Source organism: Nothobranchius furzeri, chromosome 12 (genome assembly GCF_043380555.1).
Source record: "Nothobranchius furzeri strain GRZ-AD chromosome 12, NfurGRZ-RIMD1, whole genome shotgun sequence".
NCBI lineage: Eukaryota > Metazoa > Chordata > Actinopteri > Cyprinodontiformes > Nothobranchiidae > Nothobranchius > Nothobranchius furzeri.
This window is the reverse complement of record NC_091752.1, coordinates 56,286,271-56,299,558: the sequence shown is the minus strand read 5'-3', so window position 1 is coordinate 56,299,558 and position 13,288 is coordinate 56,286,271. Positions and strand designations below refer to the sequence as shown.

The 13,288-nt window shown below is 42.2% G+C and overlaps 1 protein-coding gene across 7 annotated transcripts in view; it reads left to right on the top strand.

Annotated features, from left to right (window-relative positions):
• cep112 (centrosomal protein 112) overlaps window positions 1-13,288 on the top strand; it is a 186,984-nt gene that overhangs the window by 96,094 nt on the left and 77,602 nt on the right. For all 7 annotated transcript variants that reach the window (XR_011515758.1, XM_070542734.1, XM_070542735.1 and 4 more), the window contains 2 exons: window positions 330-512; window positions 9,900-10,130. Coding sequence is in view for 6 of the 7 variants with exons in the window: in XM_070542734.1 (XP_070398835.1) it covers window positions 330-512; window positions 9,900-10,130 (414 nt within the window). In the remaining variant the exon portion in view is untranslated. The remainder of the gene's footprint in view (window positions 1-329; window positions 513-9,899; window positions 10,131-13,288) is intronic.

Genomic DNA, 13,288 nt, shown 5'->3' with positions numbered 1-13,288 from the left:
CGACAGTGGGACATTTGAAGGCCAGCCTGTACATTTAGCAGGGGATCTGAGAGGGTTGGGGGAGTGAGACAGATGTAAACACATCATATCGTGTCGCCCTCTGACAAAGTCAGGATGCGAAGAAACTTTCCAGGTTTTTTTTTTCATCTCTTTCCATGTTTCTTCTAGTTATCCCAAATTAGTTGGGCACATGGGTGTTCTGGTTGGAGGAACGTGGTGGAAGAAACAAGACGAAAAAGGGATGTGGATGGACAAGTTGTCATGACGACAGGGTTGCGCTGAGTGTGTGTTGGCTGATGAAGTCTCTTCTTGCCTGCTTGTCCAATCAGATGGCTGAGCAGCGTGCGCAGCACGATCAGGAGAGGACGCGGCTACAGCAACAGCACAGCGCGGAAAAGGACAGCCTGGTCCAGGAGCACCAGCGGGAGGTGAGCGTCCTGGAGAGACAGGCCAGGGCCACCCTGCAACAGCACCAACAGCACAACCAGGAGTGGAGACAGCGCGATGCCCAGGTAGGGGGTCTCCACAGATCCATGTTCTCGCACACACACACCCAGCGCTCTCCTGTGGACAACCATTTTGTGTTTTGACCATTGACGCTGTACTGGTGTTTCAAAGGCTCAGCAGGTTGACACACTTTTAACTTGAAGCAAGACTCGTACTGACACTCGGTGTGAAAATTCACTCTGGATTAAGTACGAGAATACTGAAATTTTTACTTCCTACCATTCCAATAAAAGTAGGTTGGACAGTGATGGTGTGCGCTCGAAACAATACAAAAAAGAAAAATAAAAAAACTTCAAGAAAAAAAAAACATCTCAACTTTTTCCGTGTTTTTTTTTTTTTTTTCATTATTTTTTCAACATGGCAAACTTTTGCAAAATCAATGCAAAGAACTAAAATCCCCAAACCACAGGAGTCCACGTGTAGCAGAAGTTATGGTTCTGGTCAAAGAGCTTTTGCTCTGTTTGAAGATGTTTTGTTTTATTTCCGTGTACAGGTTGGGATGCCCGGTAAAGCGTCCCATTCCACCAGCGCCGCACATTTTTCCGAGGCATTGTCCTCTCACCGCAGGTAGTCGTCTTCTTCCGGAAACCGCCCGCTACTCCCTGATCACTGAGTTGTAGTTTTCCTTCACAGTGAGTGTGAGACATTTTGGTCAGAATAATTAGAAGTCCCAGCCACTGAGAGGGCAGTTTGTTATTATTTCACCAAAAACAGCAAGACTCCAGCCTAAACTCGTCGGCTGTGTCTTCACCGCGCTCCGTCCTTGGGCTAGACGGGAGCTCTGTGGGAAGCTATTTGACAAATCAGCCCCCAACTGGGAATGTGTTTGACTCTTTAGGCTTCCTGATGAAATGAAAATTGTCAGCATTCAGACTTTTTTTTTATTATTGGCTTTTTGCTGAAGACGGATCCAGGCAGGCGTGAGTTTATTATGTATTTGTAAATGGGTGCGCAGATGGTGTCAGAGCAAAAAGTATAAGAGGCATAAAAGATTTTCTGTTTATTCTGTAAAAAAGCACACAACTGCTTATTAGGAGTTCATAGGATAAAGAAAATTCAAATAAAGCAAATCAAGTGGTGAAGAGATGCAGATTTGTCGAATTTCATCATTTTTCTGAACTTTTTTTTCTGAAACTTTAGAATAGTTTCCATAGTAAAGTCCCCACTAATGTAACAGAATGAACTCCTATTTGTTTCTGATTCTATAAAATCAGGCAATTTTTCGTCTCATGGCCAAGAGTCCTCTCACAGTGAAAAACTATCATACTTCTGTAATAGGTTTAGATTTTTATGATTTCTTTCTTCTCATGTTCCAGATTCTCTGATTTATCATGAACTTGTCTTTGTGGGGATTGTCTTTAAGGACATGCTGTCTGTCGTGTGACTCGTGGAGACGCCGTCACCACAGGACGTTTCTGCTATTAGCATGCCGTCGCACTCGTGTCAAAATGACGCGCAGTCTAACAAATCTCACAATCTGGGAGGATGACAGCAACCCTCAGTTCTGATTCTCGGTCCCCATTTCCTTTTAGAGTTTTGACGCCTGCTTAATGTGAGAGCATCAAAAATCAGCGTCTTGGGCCTCCACAGATGGAGAATGTACCGTTTGTTTTTTTAAAACTATTAGAGGATGTAAGCAAGTTTGAGTTTCTGTGCAAGGATGCTTTTATAGGCTTTAGCAGCAGACTGAGTAAACTCATAAACATCATGCATACAAAGATGTTTGCAGCCCTTAACAACACTAATGCATCACTTACCCATTTTATTCTTGCATGCTGGCTATGGCAAACATATCCCGTAAAAGTTTTCTATCTAAAAATCTGAGAATTTAATATGGTTTCTTCACTTTTATCAGTCTTCTAATGTGTTTAAAAATCATGTTTAACTCTCTGCAACCTCACAAAATAAGATACAAAACAAACACCGTCACTTGTTTCTGCTCGGTGGGCCAGTTGCAGCTTGAGCTAAATGACGTCCCACTCTCCCCCAGCATGAGTTTTATTAGCTGCTTGTACCCTCGTAGTGGTGAGAGACTGATAAATGGAGTTCCTGGCTTATGTTCTGTGTTTAAGTAGGAGAGCAAACGGGTCGTAGCAGCAGCTGGGGGGCTAAAACACTCACCCAGGGATGCGTGGTCTTCATCCCACCAGAGCGCGTCATTCAGTAAACCCTGTAGCTGAAACTCATTATGGAGCCTGCATCACCCTTCTGTTGTTTGCGCGGAGCTTACACATCATTCACATGTTAATCAGCCTTTCTCTTTTATTTGTTTGTTACTGAAACGAGAATCAGGACTAAATGTTCGGGTTGTAGTTAATCACCGGCTTCCCTCGACCTCCGGGTTAATTATTTTCGCAATTCTTAGCTACACGTTGTCTTGGAAAAATAAACAATAGCTACCAAATCGTGGAAGAGGAAGCTGCCAGCGGTTGTTTGTTTAAGATAACCAAAGATCTGGATGTGCCTCTAGCCGGATGCGTGGTTCTGTTAGCTGATTGATGCCCCCCAGAGGATGGAGTTGTTCTCTGGACTCTTTTGGCCGTCCATCAACTCTTCATGTCAACTCGTTTTTATTTCCTTAAAATCCTGAAAATGCTGTGACTTGTACGATAAGCTGGCCAACTCTAAACGTCTTTTGTAAGGATATATTTGTTATGTTAATTTTAGCTTTTGCCTGTGCTGGTAATACATGAAATAATGTGGCTACTGCTTAATAAATAATTTGAGAGCTTGTTTTTGCAAACTTTAAACATATCCATTAAATCTAAAACCTCTGACTCCTGTTTTCTCCACCTGCTCCGTGTTTTATGGGTATTGTTTTTTCTAATGGAAGCTACACACTGTCTGGACTTCAAACATCATAGGAGAATGGTGAGAGAGCTTAGTGATTTTTCCTGGGGGGGTTTCTGACCCTTAGTGGACTAAATTATGATGCTGTCAGTTTTTCAAAGCGTTACAATCCCAATTGCATGATTAAACTCAGTGGAATGAAGTTGGACGATGAGCGACCGAAGACAAAACCGATCCAGGACGGTCGCTGTTGTGCTGTCGTCCATTAAATCTGTCCTGTGAGGAACAAGAACCCCACAGACTTTAATAACACATTCAGTGTTTCTTTGTAAGAGTTATAGTTACTTTTTTACCCAGGTAGCTTCTTGACCGGCCTCTGTTCAGAGAAACAGAGTTTACGTTCGTTAGCTTTTACACACACCCAGCCGACATGATGTGCTGTCATCTGCCTCAAAAGTGTCAGAAACATTTGTGCAAATGTTATTTAATTAACATTTACATCAATGTCAGTTTTGCATTACAGGGTTATTTTTGGCATAAATAATAAGAAATTTCTGCTGGACCTTACTTCTGAATGCTCGGAAGTGGGACATTTAAAGTTAAAGTCCCATTAGTCATCATCTCACGCTGGTGAAATTGCATCTTTAACCCATCCTCATGGGGAGAGGTGAGCTGCAGCAGTGGCTGTGCTCGGGAACTATTTGGTGGTTTAACTCCCCCCAATCCATTACTAGTTAATGCAACTTTAATATCATATCCCTTGTCATCACCATCAATTTTACATGGAAGTCTTTGGCTAGTTGTGATATCGGCAGCAGCTAAATGTACATCAGGTTCAGCAGGGGTTTATTAAAGTTTCTACAGAAATAACATGTACAGATGGCATGTATAACAATGTAAAGGTTTGTGAAATAAAGATTGAAGCTGTTTTAAGATGTTAAAAACCCCATTTTGGTTTTATCTGTCATGGATTTGTTTCTTCACATTTAAACAAGAGCCTGAAGGATTGACAGCTTGGTTTACTTTAATCTCAGTTTCATGTGTTATTGACAGTATGTAATCTGGATCTGTCTCTGAGAGAATAACATCAACATCATCAGTTCTTAGATATCTTATCTGTATTTTATTTCATTTCATTTTATTTTCGTGGACATCCAGAGGCCAAGCAGTTTTTCTGGGGCAAAGTGGTTCTTGAATGTACCCCTAGATTACCTGCCACCATGTTTGTGCTAAATTCTAAAATCAATCTTTATTGGCATCGTAGAATTGATTTATTTTGTTACAACTTGAAACTTCTTTGAGCTTGTTTAGCATATTAAACTTTGCTGGGGCTCAAAATAGACCAGGGGTGTTTCTCAGTGCCAGGGAACCTCGCCTTGATGTCTTGGCCCCGCCCCGGTTGCTTAGGAGATACGTCATCAGGAGCCGCTAAGACGTGTTCCAATGTTCATGTTCTACCAACTCATGTGTTCTCCGTTTGTTAGCCATTTAGCTAGCTGAGCAAGGCTACACAGGAGGTGTAGCCTAGCCTTGGTCAAAAATTACCCAGAATACACTGCAGTATTTTCAAAAGGATGGCGGCTCAAAAGCTACTTCGGGGGAAATTTTCAAGTTTAAAAGTAAGTCAACTGATTTAAAATGGTTTTTTTTTAGATCCAAAGAAGTTATCTCTGGTTGGTTAGTTACTTAGTAGTGTCAGCTTCGGTGGCTAGCGGGTAGTAACTCACTTATATATATAATTTAACAAATATATACACAATATAAAAAGTAAAAAGCTCATTATATATTTATATTGAAACTAATACGTATAAAATATAATGTTATCTCCCGTGTCACGTGATGTTATGTGACCGCCGTGGAACCCGCGGTCACGTGATGCAAGTCTGTTCCATTTAACCATTTTCTTTGACCAAGGAAGGACAGTGTCCTCGTAAGCATGGCGCCTGGCCTCGCAAGACATCACCTCCCAAGGCCAGGTGCCTTGACATTGAGAAACATCCCAGGAGACCTGGTAATGGTAAAACACAACCCCATGATAAAGCCCTACAATGGAAATGCTAGTTTGCCCCACCCACTCAGCCAGGACATGAACATTAAATAAGCTGGCTGCTGATTGGCTGTTTTACTTCAGTGGCTCAATGGTACTGCCTGAAGTTAGAAACTAGGGGTGGAAGAAAATATCGATATGGCAATATATTGTGATTTTTTCTGTGATATATCGTTATTCAAAAGCCGTGTCTCGAAAATATCGATATCGCAATATATCGTGGTATTTTTTCCTGCAGTATTATGTTGGTATTCAAAAACAGTGTATCTAACTTTTGGAAGAATTTACATGCAAACATTTGTGTATTTTCTTTTCTTTTGGTGCAATTCAAACGCCGACCGCTCGTTGGCAGCAGTGTGCAATGGGTTTTGATTCCACCATTGAAATGTAAATACCTCTATTATGGTTCAGATACCTCAGGTTAAAGATGTTACGTATTAATTTGGACTGGTTATTGAATTTTCCTACAATAAATTCAGTCTAAAAAGTCACTAATATCGTCTGACTGAATGTATTGCAATATATCGTATCGTCTCCCCTGTATCGTATCACCATAATTTCACCAATACACATCCCTATTACAAACTCTGTCAAGCTGTGTACATTATCTGGATAACTCAATAGGCAAGATATGGATCTATCTGGGATCTATTTATAATCTGGATATTTCCAGAACATCCTGGAACATTATGTGTGTTTTTTTCTTTATGGTATTTCCTGCCATCCCACAAGGACGTTAGCAGTAGCTCAGGTTAGCGTTGCTCTGCAGTCAGCAGTACCACGACGACGTTTATGTATAGCTGACATTGAGACATGTCGATTTAAGGAGGTGTGTCTAAGCTAATGACATGTCACACCAGCTTTTCTGAAGAGCAAAACTTTTCTCTGTGACCTTTACATTACTTATTTACATATGAAAGCAGGTCAGAGACGGCTCTGACTTTTCGGTACGCTACGCTAGAAACCCCAAGCTGTTGAAATTCAGCAACAAGGTTTTGAGTTCTAGAGCTGCTTTAAGTTCTTTAATTACTTTATTGCTAAAACTCATGTGTTATTTTCCTGTTTTGCCATGTACTGATCACAGCTGAAGTCATCAGTTCATCTACTATTACAGCATGCAGTCTATTAAACCATGAAGTCATTCATTGTGCACATAAGCCATGTGGAGGATCTGAGCCAGAACCATATTTATCTTTCTGACAGATGTGTCAGTCAGTATGATGCTCCAGTGTGCCATATATCCACAGGAAGTGGTGATGTTTTAGATATAAAGAGTGGATTGTGTCATATACATGTTATATTTTAGGGAATCACCAAATGAATCTAGTTAAATCTAGTATTTATAAGGGTTAGTAGGAGCATTAAAGCTGAATCAGAAAGCCATAAATGACTGTGACACAAACATATCTAGGTTAGTTTGTCCTATATTATCTCCTTTCTTGTTGACATAAAAACTGAACTTGTTTTAGCCAACATTTGATCTGGTGATTTAGATTAATGACTCAAAGCTGCTTCCTGTGCTTACTTTCTTCCAAAGAAAACACTCTTTTAGCTTCGTGCATGCATGATGCATCACTGCTAATGCCTCTCTTCTGGCAGATTATATTCAAACTTATTAAAAGGCTTTTTGGGAAGCAAAATTGGCATTAGTTAAACAGAGAATTATGCATTAAAGGCTCTCGAGGGCTCACATCTGATAGCTGCTGCCCTTGATGGCAAAAACAGAGCAGTGAAGCTGGAAATGAGCGACAGTATAGCAGAGAATGCTTTATTTTTATTTTTTAGCATGTGTGACACCTAGATCATGTGTGTGTGTGTTTGTGTTTGTTTGTGTTCGTATATGTGTGTGTGTGTGCGTGTCTGTGTGCCACATTAGGCGAGTTATAACTCATAGCCACGGCATCTGTCTGTTTTTGTGACACTCCTTTGAAGTCCCTTTTGATTCTCCCCAGTGCCCCTAAAAAAGACTTCAGACTCTCTGCTGTCGGATTGCCTTTAAGCATTTAAGTGTGAGGTACTTATTTTATTCATGTATGTTCTTGTAGTAGTAGTACAGGTTGTAGTAATGTAGTAGTACATGTTGTAGTAATATAGTAGTACAGGTTTTCTCAGTAGCTACATCATAAAGGTCCATCTGTAATCAAAATACACACAGTGGCCAGTTTATTGGGTACACCATTACCTTTGTAAACTGCTGTTTGAACCAATAAATTTTGATTTGCCTGGGGAAACAACTTTTTTATGAATTGGTGCACCATTTTAAAGAGCAACCTAAAAGGAAGTCTGTAACAGCGCAGACTTTATTCCACCATCACGTATTCTTTCTGAATACACATTACCACGACACATTACCACCACAGACTGACCTTATAAATGACCAAAGGCTCCCTGGTGATGCCTCAGCTTTGCAGCAAAGTAACGCCGTAGTTTCATGAAGAGGCTGAAGTCGCTGGAAAGTTTTGTTAATCCTTCCTCGATTGGCATTTCCTCTTCATCGAACCTGGGATGGAAATGTGTAAGGTGCTGTCGCACGTTGGTGGTGTTGCTGTTGTATTTTATTTTAGTTGAACACAAATTTCCTTTAATCCTCCTGATGAGTAACTCTTACGCTCCGTGGCTGAAGCTAATAAAAAGCCTTCGCCATCGCAGTTTTGATTTTTCCACTGGTCCGTCCCACTAAAGTGACCAGACAACACACATAACTTATGTTCCTACCATGCTTCATGGCTGCTTTTTGGCATTTGTTTATAACCGATTATGGACGTTTATGAATCTATTTTGAGTCGACACGTGTCGCATCGCAATCCATTGATTAAATGGTGAATCGCAGACCCCTACAGATAACCCAGATGGGAACACAATTAACCTACCAGGGCTAGGCCAGGCCGACCCAGAGGTGAACGCGCCGTTCTGCTCAGATTTGTCTGACCTCGAACATCAGCAAGACATTTTCATCCACACAGCTGGTGCTCACAAGATAGTTTTCTCTTTTGTCAAACCATTATCTATAAACTGTCGGAATATGAAAAATCAACAGTTTATAAAACGTAGCCCATCTGCTAACTTAGATCGCCTTTCTTCCCTTTATATAATCTTCAGTTCTGAACAGTAAGTCGTCTTTATCAGGACTAATGCATTGCTGTTTGATTGGCCGATTGGATATTTGTGTTTAGAATAAATTAACCAAAAGTGGCCATAGAGTGCATGTTCCTCATCTTCTTAAACCGTCTTTATCGTCTCAACAGTGGGATGCAGTTCCTACAGTCTTATGTTTTCCTCTGGACACCTTCTAAACTCCTTCGTGGCTGACCGGTCTATCTCTGGTGTTATAAAGTCCACAGGGTCGTACGCATTAGCATGCTCTGTAACATTGATTCTGTAATGATAGATGTTAATTACATTTAATTAATGACCATAAGACATTAAAAATTCATATCTAGTATGAATTCCATCTTATGGACACTGGGTTATTTAAATCAGAAGATCGGATCTTTTTATTGCAGGGATTTTCTAATAACACAGCATTAACTGAGAGACAAGAGAAGAGAGAGAGACTTTCAAACGTTTAAGGAAATTTATTACCAAATATTTTTAAACAATTTAAAACTAACTCTCTAATCATGGATGAATGAAGTGTGAGGTGAAAAAGTGTCAAATTCACAACCCTCGCATCCGGAGAAGCTAAGTCTGAGTGGGAGATGATGTTTTGCTCCTAACTGATCAGAGTTTGAGACTCTAAACACATGAGATGCCATTTGTGTCGCATCCACATACCCTCAGTCAGACCTCCATAATGGATCCAGGATGCAAATTAACAAACAAAAATAAATCTATCACTATGAGTACCTGCAAGTAATATGTGTAGGGATTATGTGAATTAACCTAAGTGAAGAAATTGGTGCAAACTCTCTACGTGTAATGCAAAAAGGTGGTGCGAAAAAGCACAAAATTAATAGAACCATACGTATGGGAGAACTCACTGCACTACGTAAAGATTTAGTCAAACTGAAGGGGGCAGGCGCAGTCGGAGAGATCGGGGTCAACCAGTGGTGGTACAGGGCACCGGACACCCTCGCCTTCGGTAGGTGGGTCACCAACCTCTGGGCTAAAGGTCACCAGCGACTGCTGTAGTGCAGTAGTGTCAGCGACGTCATCAGCCTGTCCTTCGGCAGGGGGAGTCCCCACCGCAAGGTTCTGGGCTTCAGCCGGAGCATCAGCGCCACCATCAGTCCCCCCTTTGGCAGGTGATGTCCCCACCTCAGGGTGCGGAGTCTCAGGTGGTGTGTCACTGCAACTCCAACCAAAGGGCTTTTCTGAGTAAAGTCAGAGCTGAGTAGTTCAAAGAGGGCCAGACCATTGCATAGGCCTCCATCCACATCCACACAGACCTCAACAAACACTTAACTTGGTTTGTGGAACTGAAACACATCTGCACACACAGATAAACTACAGAGGCACTTTTGCAGTTTACCAACAAATACATCTGAAAGCCACCCTTCCTCCGGGAGCTCTCACCTGTCCCTAAATCAAATTTCTTTCTATCTGTGTCACCCAGACCATTTCGGATTTGAATGAAAAGGTGTCCAGGCTGTACGAGGAGCTCCAGCAGGTCCAAGTTCAGCATAATCACAAACTGGCTGAGATGGCGTTGCTCCAGGACGAGGAGAGGCAGAGATCCCTGCAGGACAAGGAGGCGTCCCTGGAGCAGCTCCGCTCTGATATGGAACAAAACATCAGCGACCTGAAGAGAAACCACCAACAGGAGCTGGATGCTGCTCGTGAGAGGGTGAGTACAGGATTTTTGAAAAACAATCACTGTGTTAATCAGCTTCCTGGCAGATGCCGTGAGACCAAAACACAGAAGCATAAGAAGAAACATACGTAGATTGTTGTCATGTTCTTTGTCCAACAAATCAGTGAGTTAGAAATCATTGATCCCACTCTCCTCATGCTCAGATATTCTAATCCAACTTCACCAAATGTGAATATATAAAGTAACAAACCTGTCCTAACCAGTAAAACCGTGGTTTATGAGTATTTCTGAATTAAATAAAGCACCTTTAACAGCTGAAAGTCTAACTCAGACAGTGAACTCACCAGAGCAGTTGCCCCCTGCTGGTCAGGGAACAAAATGCAGGTTTAAAGCATTTGTGCATGGGCTTCATTTTTCAGATCCGGGATGAGTTTTGGCAAACCAGAGTTACGTTTATGGAAGTTTGTCTTTTTTCTGTCTTTCTCTCTTTCTGTGAGCGGCTCACACCCCTAACCACCTCAGTAACTGGACCCACCGTTGTAAAGCACTCATAATGTTTTGCTAGTCTAGCAGGAAGCTGACCTACTGTGGTGTTGATCAGAACCTAATCCAGCTGCAGGACCCATCAAAGAGTGTTTTTCATTAGACACCATCCCACAGCAGCTGCATGGCATTAGCCCCAGAATGCAGGGACCTCCAAGACACCCCAGCGCCATTTTGGCTCAATATGGCACACAGAACCAGCTAAGCAAAAAGAGCTGTCCTCGTTACATTCTTATCTGCAGTAATCACTTTATTTTTCCATCGGTGTCTTCTCTGCGATTCAAAAAATAAAAAATAAATGCTGTTTTACCCCGATGGTGTTTTTATCTTTCAGAAACACTTTAATTCCCTTTTCGCTCTTGCATCTTTTCAGTGCACAAGGAGAAATGTTGGTCCGTTTAAGTGGACTCAAAGCAGCGCGGATGTTTGTTGAACTCGGGCTGATAACACTATTTCCAGTGTGCTAGTTTCATTATATATATATATATATAAAAGATGAATGATTTCTCCATCCTTTTCAGCTGAAAGTGCATGCTTCAAAAAACAAACTCACCAAAGGTTGAACATCTTATTTTTCTCTCTTCTTTAAACTTTCTAATCTGTCTCCAAGTTTGACTTCAGATGAAATAGGGAAAACTTTCACTTTGTCGTTGCTCTCTCTTTTTCCACCCAAGGGACTGAAGTCAGTCAGGCCCCAGATCCATATTGACTCGTCTGCCCTGTTTTGTAAGCTAAAAATTTCTCATTCTTTTGATGCCAAAAGAAATGCTGTCCTATGCAGTCCACCGTGCTCTTGGAAGCAGAAGCAGGGTTGCTTTTCCCCTCTTTTTTTGAACACATCTCCCAGATTCTGGTGGGAAAAGAGAGCCAGAGAAATCCATTAAATCCATGAATGGATTCTCATCAAAGACGCGCAAGTTTAAGGGAAAGACAGAGGAGAGAGGGGGGGGGGGGATAGATTTGGTGGATGTTATTGGAAGGATACTGCCAAAGCTTTTGGAATAAAATAATGAGAAACAGAAAATCAGAGCAAATAAGACCAGACTGTAAGATAGTCTCTACATTTGATCTGCTCCTAAAAGAAAGGAGGGAGAGAAAGTGATGGAGGCAGGCTGAGGGAAAGTTGTGTGTGTGTGTGTGTGTGTGTGTGTGTGTGTGTGTGTGTGTGTGTGTGTGTGTGTGTGTGTGTGTGTGGAGGAGGGGGTTAGCCTGGATGCTATTGAAGTTTATCTTTGTTAGTGTGTTTCAGTGTGTGTTCATGGGTGAGAATGAGTACACACGACCTCAGACCTCTCAATCTCTATTCTGCAATGAGGGGACTGCGAGGCTGCCTCTGTGCCTGATAAAAACGCCTCATCTCTCGGCCACAGGGAGCAAGAATCCTGCCTCTCACCCACACCCACTCCTTATCGGACGTCTTTTTTCCTGCTTTCCTTCACCCTTCATCTCTGTCTTTCCCCGCATCCTCACCTCTCCCTTTAAGTTATGGCAAAGCTCAGAACATCAGAACTGCTTATAAAGTGTAACCAGGAGTCTGGGCTGGACAGTTTGGAAGCACCATTTCTTTGTGTGTGTGTGTGTGTGTGTGTGTGTGTGTGTGTGTGTGTGTGTGTGTGTGTGTGTGTGTGTGTGTGTGTGTGCGCGTTTGCGTGTGTGTTTGTGTGTGTGTGAACGTGTGTGTGCGTGTGTGTGTGAACGTGTGTGTGCGTGTGCGTGCGTGTAAAAGATAAAATAAAGATTCATTACTTTTTAGATTTTTGCAATAAGTCGCTACTTAGTATTGAAGTTTAGTTTGTGGAGTTAAACGTCTGTAACTCATTTCCAAATCATTCATGGCAGTATTTCATGGCCCTCTCTGTACCAGACACTGAAGATGAAGCAAAACAAAAGATCAAGAGTCTTCAGGTTTAAAGGCATGAATGACGTCTGGAATTCTGCATTCATATTTACTCCTATTCTGAAGAGCTCGGCTCTTTGAAGTGCAGAGGAGATTAGGTGTTCAAATTTTGTCTGAGTCTGTTTGCACACGGCCGTGTGTGTGTGTGTGTGTGTGTGCGTGTGTGTGCGCGTGTGTGTAACTGGAAAAAGCACATATTTTCTGTATCTATTTGCTGTGTATGCAGATGATGTTAATGATTGTCTGTATTTTCTTGAAACGGTAACAAAATGTGTGTGTGCATAGCGTTATGCATTTACTTCACATCAAAGGACTAAGGCAATAATTCAAAGATTAAGCAACTAAAATTGTCAAAATTACCTGGAATAAATCTGTCAGCTACAGAGAAATTAGTCTTCGTTCTGCCTTGCAGTTGCTAATTTCTCCTTCCTTTAGTTCTCACTGCAACTGTTGGTGACTAGAAGGAGATGCAAAATTGTGATCTCGTCTCGTCTCATCTTCCTCCGCTTATCCGGGTCCGGGTCGCGGGGGCAGCATCCCAACTAGGGAGCTCCAGGCCGTCCTCTCCCCGGCCTTGTCCACCAGCTCCTCCGGCAGGACCCCAAGTCTTTCCCGGACCAGATTGGAGATGTAACCTCTCCAACATGTCCTGGGTCGACCCGGGGGCCTCCTGCCGGCAGGACATGCCCGAAACACCTCCCCGGGGAGGCGTCCAGGAGGCATCCTGACCAGATGCCCAAACCACCTCAAC